We start from the raw sequence: 11,999 nt of genomic DNA on the forward strand, positions 1-11,999 counted from the left end.
ATCAGATACTGGAACACAGCTGGCAGCCAGGTCCAACTGCTCCAGCAGCAGGAGCTAGCAGAGGTAACAAGTCCCCTGCACTGGGATGGCAACGAAGCTACCATCTTGGCCCTGAGAAGACCCCTGCTGTGCCCAGTGACTTCCATCCCTCCCCAGTGAGATTATGTTAAACCCAGATGCTTCAGGTCCAAGGCTGACCAGTCACTGATGCTGCTGCGAAGTGGCTGCTCATTGTTATCAGGTCAGGATGGGAACAGCAGCACTGCGTGCAGGGGTAGGGGGGAAGGCTTGAAGGGGCTAGTGCTGTCCCTATTTGACTTGACCACATGCCCATCACCTTGCACTGCATCACAGACTGCTGCAGTAACACTCTGACATTATACACCTGAGCACCCCAGGTCATGTTCCCACATGCCTGGACTCCATCCTCCTAAGGGGGCAGGAAGAGGAGCTGAGGCCCCGGCTGCAGTGGGGCTTTTCCCAAAATCAGAGACTGAAGGGGATGGAAGCAGTGTCATTTCACTGGGAAGGTCAGGTCTCCACCTGCTCAGTGTGCAGCCAGGATCCAGCAGCACCCAGAGTGTGGGACAGGTGGGCAAAGCCCCAGCCCCAGCACATGCCCTGAGCACTGAGAGGACTGGAGAAGTGGGAGCTACATCCACTTCTCATCAAAACCATGAACCAAGACCACAGGAGGAAGGGGGTCAAATTCTGGGCCTGGGTCCAAACAGAGTGGGTAGACTCTCTTTCTATCACATGCTGGTGAGGCAGAGCCCTCGCACCCGAGCTCCCCTGCCTGCCCTTTGCTGTCACAGGAACCAGCTGGGGTGCCAGCTGTGAAATACACCACCTAATGTTCTGTTGCTCTATGCTGGAAGAGAGCACAGAGGCAGAGTGAGAGGGGAGCCCAGCCACCCCCACGGTGCTCTAACCACTGGCAACCTGATCCCTATGTAACAACCTCCAGTGTGTGCACCCCCTGCCCCCACAGACATGCACGTACACACATGCACACACATATCCACATGCTCACACGCACGTGTACATAATCACCCTGCTAAAACCATGCCCCCAGTAGCAGTGCCCTACTGCAAGCAGTGCCCTACTGCAAGCACTCATGCTCAGAGCCCATATACCACTGAGGCTGCTGGCACTGTGGTACAGACACCTACTCTAGGGGACTAGGCAGCAGGGCCCCGTGACCTCAGCTGAGTGCCTTCACCCCTTCTGCTTAGAGTTTTCCCCTCATCCCTTGGAAGCCAGCACCACTTCCTTTGATGGGGAGTGTGGGGGGTGTGACACTTGCAACACTTGTGCAGTGACAGGCAGAACACACTCCCTAGGCATACCTGACAGGGACGGGGCAGGGGAGGTGGGGGGGTGTCAGTATGGTTCACAGTCTGGCAGCCAGGGCCCAGACTGCCAGGTCACTTAGATTTAAAGGCCTTCATTTGCAGCACTGGTTAAGGAGGAGCGTATAGGTATCTGCCAGGCAGCCCTGGCTGCCCTGAGCCAGGTGAACTTTGGACGCTACCGCAGCAGCGCAGCAGGAGGGAGCTGGCTGGTTTCAAGATCTGAGGCACTCTTATCTTGGTCTCCCTTGTTTGCTGCCATTTCAGAGAGGAGCAGCCTCACTGCCCAGGGGCATTTGCAAGCACTCCCACTCCTAGTACTCATCTTCCAGATGCTGGGGAGGGGGTGAGTGCCTGGCCCTGGAGCGATCCAGTACCGGGAGGGTAGCGAGGGAGGCAGCATTGTAGGCTGCAGTCCAAACTTCAAAAGCTCCTTAGTCAACTCTGGGGCTGGCAATGTGGCCTCCTGAGCCACCAGCTCTTTGCTTAGATCTCAGTCCCATTAGAAACAGAGGTGTGTGCTGTTGAATCTGTTCTTCCTTTCCATGGAGGAGGCAGCCCCTTTCATTTGCTGCCCTCCCAGTACTGCACCACTCCAGGGTTCGGCACTCACCCCTTCCCCAGCACCGAAGAGATGAGTGCTGAAGGGAGGGACTCCTGCCTGGCTGGGACATAGAGGGGTAGCAGGACCACCCTCAGCACTACCTGCTGCCACAGAGCTGAAAGATATCTCAGGAACTTACAAGCACAACCCAGCAGGCCGAGAGAAGGAGGCTCTCCCCTGCAGCCGATGCCAGCTGCAGCCCTAGGTACCTTCTCTCTGCCTCCCCAGTTGGCTCTGAGTATTGCTTGCCCCAGCACCACGGCCGCTGGGCAGGGTGACACAAGCAGGCCTCTTCCACTCAGACACGCAACCCCCCTCGAGACAGGTACTCAAAGCACACTTATCTCTCAGGCACAAACCACACACTGGTGTTCACCTTTGCAGGGCTGCCAGCTCCATGGCTTTGCCCTGTGACATCCTTGCTTCAGACAGGCTTCCCTGCTCGCTGGGGAAATAGCCCTCCAGGGGATCTCAGTGGGCTGGCTGGGTGCCTAGTGTGCAGAAGCTGCAGAAAACTGTGCTTCCTCAGGTTGTGCTGAGCTCCCATGAAAGCAAGAGGAGTGTGTAACAGTGTGGTCTGTCCTCTTAAGGAGGTCCCTGGTAAAGACCTTCAGCTGTGGGGCACTCTCCCAGGAGAAAAAAATAGGGGGAAGCAAGTGGCAAGGGAGTAGATTGCTGTGAGAAGCCAGGGCAGAAAGTGGCTCATCTAATGTCTGGAGAGGAGATGGCATTTTGGTTTGTTTTGTTCATGGGGTAGAGACTGAATTTGTTTTGGGAAAGCAGAATGATCTGAGGAACTCATAAGAGTGAGAACTCTCTTGCACAAGGCAGGAGGATGCACACTCTGAGTGGGTGTCCAGCTGCAACGACAAAGCTGTGGCACCTGGATCAGCTCCAGAACCAATGGCGGCAGCATGCTGCACCAGGGACACGGTGTTATGGCTCTGGTTGGGCACCAGGGCTCTCTAACATTGCCTCACACAGGACCTTAATCTCAGGTACCTGAAGCTGTGGCAGGCTTGAGTGGATCAGGCTGGAATTTCTTGCCCTTGGATCCCCACAGGGCAAGGCAGCCCCTCAGATTACGAGTGGCCTCAAAGCTGTACGGCCCAGAACTATGAGCCAGGCAATGCCAGGTAGAGGCACAAGCTAACATGGCACCGCCACAGCCAGGGCCTGTGAGATATGTTGCTCTCCTTCTGCCTTACAGATGTGCTCCTTGAAGGGAGGAGGAGGAGGAGGAGCATAGGACTGCTCCAGGGGCTGGCACGCAGCCTTTGCCTTCCCCACACCCAGCAGAGGGGCTGCTACTGCACTGCATAGAGAGTGCTGGGTTGGGCCACATGTGCCCTCAAAGCCCCCCCAAACAGTCTCCTTCCCTGAGATCTCAGGGTGTTCAGGATGTCCCATGTCCTCCAGGCTGGCTGAGAATCCTCACCCTTACAGCTGGAACAAGGAGTAGCCCCTCATTAGAAGAGCACAAAAACGGCTGAATTCTTCTCAGCGACCAACTGCTACCTGCTCTGTGCACATCTGAGTGCCCACCCCCACATTCATACACATTCTTCCTAGACCAGGGGCGGGCAATTATTTTGGGCTGAGTGCCGCTTACTGAGTTTTGGCAAGCCATTGAGGGCTGCATGACAGGCAGCCCAAGGCAGATTAATATTAATTTTCCAAATATTTTAGGGGCCCCGCAGGCCGGATAGAATGGCTTGGCGGGCCGCATGTGGCCTGCGGGCTGCATTTTGCCCACCCTGTCCTACAACACGCCTATTGCAGCCCTCCAGGACCCCTATCATGAGCCCTGGTTGTTATGATACAGCAGTGTTACATGTTACTGCTGGGGAAACTGAAGCACAGAGCGTCACAGTAACTTCTCTAGGAACATACAGAGACCATGGCAAAGCTGAAAATAGAAGCCAGGCATCCTACTCAGAGCCCCTTTCTCTACCTAGCAGCCCACACTCCTTCCCACACTGGGAATGGAGCCCTGGAGTCCTGACAGGCAGTCCCCTGTTCCAGATCCAGTTCCCATGAAGAGGTGGCCCCTTGTCTCGCAAGAATACACCCAGACAAGTTACCTCCTGAGCTACGTCTATAGGATGGACTCTGCACATTATGAATGAGTCACCCTCCCCAGGGAGAGGACCTGGAGTGTGACGGAGAAGTCTCCTGGGAAGGAGATGCACCCCAGGGGCAGCATCGGGGGGTAGGGGTGGGGTGGGATGTCTAATGAAAGCAGCCCAATGCTTGGTAGGACAGCCCAGCCCAGGGGATGCACCACATGGAGATGCCATGGGAAAGGTTACGTAAGGGCCCTTGTCACGCTTTGTCAGTGCAGCAGGCACAAGCAGAAATTGGGTCTGCTGCATGAGTGGGCAGGCAAGATCTGTTGCTCCCCCATGTCTCACACAGGGTCTGGGCTGGCAGTGAGCCCTAAAGCTGCTCCCACCAGGGCTTCCAACATCAGACGCAGACAAGGGCAGGCACTGCCTCACTGGGTCAGTCCTCCAGCTAAGCCAGTCCCTGACAGTGGCTAAAGCTGATGCTTCTGGAAAAGGGCTGCAACCCCCAGGCCCTGCTGAATGTCCTGCACACTGGGGAAAGTCTTTCCTGACCCAGTGCTGACCAGGGATAGCCCTGGAGCCTGAAGGTTGTTTCTTCCTCTCTGCTACTTTTCAGCTGCTTCCTATCTTGCTAACCCTGGGCAATTCTGCACCTGGGGTCCCTGAGTCCAGACAGTGGTGGGCTCCTGCTTGCATGTGTCTTGGGCCTTGGGCAGGCAGACCACTGATCTGTGATGGGACAAGTGCAGGTTCAAGGCTCAGCCCAAGACTTCTGCTTTGTTGGACAGGGTGCACAAGGGCTTGCACACCTTCATGACCTCCTAATATGACTGCATACTGGACATGTTCTCCTCCCAGGACACAGCTAGGTTCAAATCCAGCTGTTCCCCCAATGGCTGAGGACTCATCCATTCCCTATCCAGACTTATCCTAGCACTGGCAGGAAGACCCTCAAGAACCAGTCCATGCCCAGCCAGCCCCTCATCCTGGAGCATCATCCTGGGGCTAGGGCACTTCAGAGCTATCATCCACTGGAAATCAAGCCCAGCTCAGCACTCACGTACACCTGGCTCAGCCCCTTGCACTGGCTTGTGGCTCCCAGGAAAGGAGCTGGGAACACTGCAGAGATGGATCACTGGCAGAGGAGTATGCTGCTCAACTGGGGCAAGGTCCAGACCAGGGGGATGGGATCCCAAGGTTGTCACCCCCCCACCCACACACAAGAAGTCATAGGGAGAGGGCAGGGGGAAGGGAACTTCTGCTGAAGATCTAGGATGGAAACAGATGGCCTGGTCAAAGCAGCTGGGGCTCAGACAGGCCTGCCCACTGGAAGCTTCCTGACCCCCACAGGCTGTGCAAACATCCTCCAGTACTGCCAGAGACCTGCCAGGGCTAGCTGCTGGGACTCTCCTCCTCCATCACCTTGTGCTTTCCAGGGCCCCTGGCTGGCCATCTACCTTTCTCAAGAGCCAGCTCCTCTGGCTCCTGGCTCTGTAAACACTGCACCATATATACTCCTGACGCCTGCTCCCTCAGGCCCAGTGGTAGGAAGGGAACTCAGGGCATGGGCGTGGGCACTGGGCTGTGAGGTCAGTGCTACCCCCCCTGCTGTGCTCTCCAGTGGCGCACCCACCCACCCACCTGCCCTGCTCGGGGGTCCATAGGAACCCTCAGATAGTGAGGCTCCCGGGAGAAGCAGAACCAGTGTGGGTAGTATCCCAGGCTTCCCACTTGTGGCACTCTAGCAGCGTGGTATCAAACAGTTGCTACCATTCATAGGGGTGAGGCATGGGCCAGCGAGAGAAGTGAGGGACCTACAGGTTTCCCTCACTTTATGCTGTACATGTGTTCCTGGAAAATGGCACATAACTTGAATTCACATAAAGGGAACCCACTTTACAATGTAACAAATAGGGATATGTTCCAAGACCTCGTCTGTATTGACCCCCAGGCCCATTTCTACCACTTTTACAAGACAATTTTGGTATTCACCAACTGCAGACAGTACACACAAGCACAGGGTGGTAGTGAATGTTTACTTCATGTGAAGAGAGGGTGGTGAAGGGTCTTCAGTGTCAGACTCCACATCATTGGTAGGAGGTACAGACAGGGTAACATCCATAGGAGAATCAACAGGCAGGAGTGGAGGTTGGGGGTCAGTGGGGCCTGCGCCAGGCCAGGCGGTATGTGCTTCCCAATCTGCGTGCGGGGTGGAGGTGGTTGCTGCTGTGCTTTGAGCCCCACTGCCCCGAGAGCTGCGCGACGCCACATGTGTCCTGCCACCAGGTGGGCAGGGGGCTTGGCGCAGCTGCAGTAGGGAGAAAAGCGCTTGGGCTTCCAATCACACCTATCGCATAAGAGTGAATTTACCTCACATAGACCAAATTTTTGGTATAAAAAGGGTCATCGCATAACAGCGAATTCACACATACAGAACCCACGTAAAGCGAGGGAAACCTGTAGTCCATAAATGGAGGGTGTGGTGGGAGGGGTTTTGGGAGGAATATGCCTCAAGGGACAGTAGCCCCCAGGATGGCCTCAGATGGAGAACAGGACTGGCCCTGGGAAGAGCTTGGCCTCCAGGGACTTGCAGAGCCCCTGCTACAGAGAGTCTGATTCCACCCCACAGAGCAGGCACCCAGTCCTGAGCCACTTGGGCTGACAGAGGCCTGCAGAGAGCTGGCGCTGCTGGTGCCTGCATTTGCTTGGGAAGCTGCCTAGCTCTTGTGTTGCCAGGGAGGTCTCCTTAGTTCCCAGTAGGGTGGCCATCATAGAGGACATTCCAGTTTTCTGCTGCTCTGTCCTTTGTTCTCTACTGATACGAAACCCAACACCTTTATGTCCTCTATTTTTCTCTTTAAGAGAAAAATAGAGGACATAAAGGCGGGCCGGTTTCATATCAACAGAGAACAACTGGACTGTCCTATAATGGCCACCCTAGTCCCCAGACACCTGAGGAAGACTGCTGCTGTGTGTGCTTAGGCCCGGACAGGCTCCATCTCCCCACTTCCCGTGTCTGCAAATAAGCAGCAAAGTCCTTCCCTGGGGGCAGAAATTGCTTCTGCCTGCCACAGGCAAGGGGCAGCCTGGCACCCAGGGCCCCTCCTGGCCTTGTGGGTGGGAACTTCTCCACCCCGCTCACACCTTCCTTGTCCCCTGTCACAATGAAGAGAAGGGAAGGGAAGCGGAGTAGATTGACAGCAAGATGTCTTGGTCCTACTGCTGGGGGAAAAGCGTCCCAACTCACAGGCCCATCTGTATGCCCAACAGAGCTGCTGTGTCAGGAGGGCCTGTGCTCCCTCTCCCAGAGCATTCAGTGGTTATTTTGGGGAAAATAACAGACACCGAGATGAAACATAACCCTGACACTAATTGTCCTTCTCTCCAGAGAAAAAAGTCTCCTTAGTGAGCCAGCTCCCCAAGACAGCTGCACAAGCTGCTCACTTTATTTGCAAGGGAAAATACATAACACTGCATTTCCTACAGTGGTTCTCAACCTTGCTAGACTCAAGGCGTCCCTTAGAAAACACCAGTTCTTAGCTGTTGCTCATTGTTTGATTACTGAAAAACAATCGAACAATTCCTCTGTTGCCAAGAATCAGAAAGATCACAGCAGGTCAGAATGGTTTCAACATTGTGAGCTTCTATTGGGAATCTCTGGGTTTATCTTATGAATTATACACAGGTGTTTGCACACTGAACAGTGCTAATATTACACAGAACCCCATAACACCCTTCAAAAGATCTTATAGCGCCTCAGAGTGCTGTGACACCCTGGTTGAGAATCACTGGCTTAAAACCTTTGATCACAGCCTTAGTAAGTCTCACTCCCGTGTGTGCAACCCTCTTCTACACTCACTCCCACACGTAACACTGTTGCATATTGCACCCACATTACTGGGCCCTGCCCTTATACAAAATGTAAAGGACCAACCCCCAGGAGTTATTGTTGCCTCCCCTCTTTGCTACTGGATGCTACTGCTTAATTCAGCTTACCAGTGCCCTGGGAGACATGCCCTGAGCAACCAGGTTCGCCCATACCATTTACTGCAGCCACTGGGGCTTGGCTGCCAACATATCAACTCCTCCACAAGCTAACCTTGGGAAGATGGTCCAGTGGAACATGCCTGTGAGCCACTGGCTTACAATGGCTGTGCAAGCCAATGGTTATTGCAAAGAATGCCACTTTTCCAGCTATAGCAGTGGAGATGACACACCTTTCAGCTAACTTTCAAACCCTCCCCCACCCATGACTCCACAATGAAACAGGACCCTCTGGATCCTAGTAGATCTATGAATGACTTAGGCCATTAAGACTCCGTCTTAATCCTCAGGCATCAACTCAGCAGCCCTCCTTTCCTGCTGCTGCCATCCACCTTCCCAATCACTTGCATCTCTCTGCATGAGGATCCTGCTGGAGCCATGCAGCTTCCCCTAACCCAGCTTCTCCCAAGCCCTGTGCTGACAAGCATGCCATCGCAGAGAAGGCATCGTGCACAGCCTGCATGCTGGTTGGGAGCAGGGAACAAGCAATATGGCTTGACTGCCTTCCACCCCGCCTCCTCAGCAGCCAGGGATTCAAAGAGCCAATTCACTTGAGCTGCCCATGGTGAAGTGCATACACTGGGGATGTCACAGTGCAGACACTGGCACAAAACTCAGCCCCACACCCGCTCTGCCCCTGCTCCCCAGAGCGGGGATGTGTGCAGAAAATGCTAGCACCTTTCCTGCCAACCACACACCTTGGGGGCCAGGTGCAGAGGGCACGAGGGCAGCCTCTAAGGCAGCACCTTTACATCTTTGTCTGAAAAGCATATTGAAGTTGTCATGCACCAAGGCACAAGCTAGCCCCACCTTGCCTGGGTCAGAAACTAAAATCCCTCCTAAAGATGGGGGGTTTCCATGGTTTACATCCTGTGTGTGTCAGAAACTGGGGTGGATTGCTGAGAGCTTAGCCTCAGAACCAGTCCAGCAGATCCACTGTCCAGAAGTACTTAATGGCACAGGCTCCGAAGAGCAGAGTGCCTCAACCCAAGCCTTAGAGGCTGCTCTGGTGCCCTCTGCACCTGGCCCCCAAGGTATGTGGAAAAGGCAGGAAAGATGCTGCCTTGTGCCTCGGCTCTGGGAAGCCCTGCAAGTCTCCGACAGCAGCACTGTGCCTGTTAATATAGCCTCTGGGGACATAAATCATATTAGCTGTGAGGAGGGAGTCAGGAGGAGTGGGGGGGGATGGACACTGGGACACCTGGATAGATTCAAGTAGGAGCTGCAGTCTCTGTCACCAGGGTTCTTGTTGGTCCCCCCACCCTGTGCTGTTCTCACAAGGCAAGCATAAGGCAGCAACAATGGGAGGGTAAAGGAGCACCTACAGAGGGTAAAAAACCCACTAAGCAGCCCACCCCAGGACCTTTGAAGCTGCTTTGTGGCAGCTGCAGTGGTTCATTCCCTTCCTTGGGCTCAGTTCAATGGAAGGAAGGTCCTCTGGAAGGTCCGAGGCGTGGGAAAGGTTTATTGCATTTCCTCTGAGCCGCTGGAGAGCAATAAAGGAAAGGATTTAAGCCAAGTAAATGCTGGCAGCGCAGTGGAGAAACTTTTCTAGCTTTGACAGGGGCAGTGAGGACAAGGGAAGAAAAGGCTCCAGACAGAAAAATGCAGCAAAGAAGTTTTCCTTTGATGGCCTTAAAACCTGCAGACCCAAGCTCTGAAGCCAGAGCAGGCCAAGATCTCGCTCCACAGGGGTAGAACCAAAACAGGCCAGGGAACATGAGGGGGCCTACTGGGGGTTTACATGGGAGTGGCCACAAGGACTGGAGCTCAGAGCAACAGTGATGGGGAGTGAACCAAGGAAGATGGCATGATCTGACCCTAGCAAAAGGTTAGAGGGCTATGCTCAGAGGAAAAAAGGACTTGTGAGTAAGACCTAGGGCTTGGACCCAGGTGTCCTGGGGTCAGGTCTTCCCCCTTTTGCAGATTCATTCTGAGCCTGAGAAAATTACAGTGGTCACTCTGGGTCTCAGTTCCACTCTGCCTCCTTTTGTCTGGGGATGATACACCTAACAATTGCTCTGGCTTGCTAGGGCAGGGGGGTGGTTTTCACTAGGTATGGGGACAGTGTGCAGCGAAACACCTGGTGCTCCCATATTATCCGACATAGGATAGATGGGCCAGTAGCCACTGAAGTCACTGGCACTGTGCCTGCTCCCTCCGGTAGTGCATTCATTCCAAAGAGTCACAGAGGCAACAAAGCGAGGTTATTAGCTACTAATGAATGAAGACTGCAGTAGCAGTCAAGCCATGCTGGGCACCTGCCAGGCTTGGGGGAGGCCACAGTCCCAACAGTGAGGAGCTCAAGAAAGGACTGAGGAAGGCACGCAAGCCCATGTCTGAGGAAACTCAGGGCAGCCAGGAGCAACAGAAGAAAGATTCTTGCTTCTGAATCCCTGAGGAGCTGAAGGGGAGGGAGCTTTAACAGGGAATGAAGTGCCAGAAGGGAGAGGGCTCATTGCGGAAGGCTTGTTGGATAGGGAAGATGGAGTGAGAAGCCATGGAATTGAGGTCGTGCTAAGGAGAATTGATAGTGAGTCCGGGTGCAGTGGTAAACACTCGCAGGAGCACAGGGTGGGCTTTGGGGTCAGCCCAGGGGCAGGCAGTTATTTTGGGTGGAGGACCACTTACTGAGTTTTGGCAAGCCATCGAGGGCTGCATGACAGGCAGCCCAGGGCAGATAAATATTAATTTTATAAATTTTTTAGGGGCCCTGTGGGCTGGATAGAATAGCCTGGCAGGCCGCATCTGGCCTGTGGGCCGCATTTTGCCCACCCCTGGCTGTACAGCCCATACCCTATCCCAGTATGGACGCTGCTGGTACCCAGCACAGCAGAGGGAGGTGCAAGGCAATGTGATGTGTCTGGCTGAATGCTGGCGAAAACTTCCTTCCTGGTCCCAGCCTTTACTCTGAAGCAGCTCAGGTCATAGTGCCCTTGACTTAGCCTGTGGAATACCTGTTATTAATGGTCACGGAATTAACCAGTCTCCCTACTGCACTGCTGGAAAATGACTGATCAGAGCCCTGGGAGTAGCCAACAGGGTATAACTTCTCAGAGGAATGGGCAAGGCACCTTTCCAGGGCTGTTCTGGCTACCCTGTCCAAGCAGCATCTCCCTGCTTTTCCTGTGGCCTGCTGCCAGCGCAGGGCTTTTGCAGACACCGGACAGGGGAAACAGAGCAAAGGCAGGATTTTGGTCAGTGCTTTGAACTGCTAAGGCACTCAAACAAACAAAAACAAAACAACAGCTCTCCTCTGTTTTGTTTTGGGTTTTTTTTTGCCGGGGGGGGGGGCATGTAGAGGCTGACGGAGGGGATCTAACTTACACCCTGGAATCAATGTTGCCACAGGATGAAGAGAAGACTGAGCAAGGTCTGGGGAGACTCCACACACCTCCCTGCCAGTGCTTTCCCTGATGCATCCTCCCCTCCAGCCCTCTGCATGAATGTCACACCTCCTTCGTCTCCCACATGCTGCCAGACACACTTGCATGCACCCTGCTGAATTGGGCACAGGGCACCTGTGACTTGTCCATAGGCAGAAATGGAACCCAGGAGTTTTGCTTCCCCATGCCCTGCTAAAACTCTCAATTCTTTCTCCAATTCTCTTGAGAGATGGACAGCGAGAGCTTGAGCTTCAGCAGTGCCAAACCCAAACTCTAATGCTAGTCAGTGAAAAACACTCCTGTCCCTGCCTTGACTGAACATATTACAAGTGCTCTGGGAGGCCAGTTCTGAAATGCAGAAATTCCAGATGACCCATCTGCTCACCCTTCCTGGGACACAATCTCCTGCTCAGGTAGAAACCATGGTGCATCCCCACAGGCAGAGAGTGGAATGGGAAGCCTCCCTCTGCATTTCCCAGGCCTTGCTCCTCATCACCACCCAGTAGGAAAAGGTCCAAAGCTCATCAGGGCCGGGGGAAAGGGG

At 54.2% G+C, this 11,999-nt stretch overlaps 1 protein-coding gene across 2 annotated transcripts in view; it reads right to left on the reverse strand.

Moving 5' to 3' along the window:
• TSC22D3 (TSC22 domain family member 3) overlaps window positions 1-11,999 on the reverse strand; it is a 67,695-nt gene that overhangs the window by 30,830 nt on the left and 24,866 nt on the right. Inside the window, exon 2 of one of the 2 annotated variants that reach the window (XM_025205937.1) lies at window positions 6,051-6,372. The exons of the other annotated variant lie outside the window; for it this stretch is intronic. Coding sequence (XP_025061722.1) covers window positions 6,066-6,372 — 307 coding nt within the window. The 3' untranslated portion in view covers window positions 6,051-6,065. Of the gene's footprint in view, window positions 1-6,050; window positions 6,373-11,999 lie in introns of those variants that run through there. 2 annotated transcript variants of the gene reach the window in all.

This window comes from Alligator sinensis, unplaced genomic scaffold (assembly GCF_000455745.1).
Source record: "Alligator sinensis unplaced genomic scaffold, ASM45574v1 scaffold619_1, whole genome shotgun sequence".
NCBI classification, from domain to species: domain Eukaryota; kingdom Metazoa; phylum Chordata; order Crocodylia; family Alligatoridae; genus Alligator; species Alligator sinensis.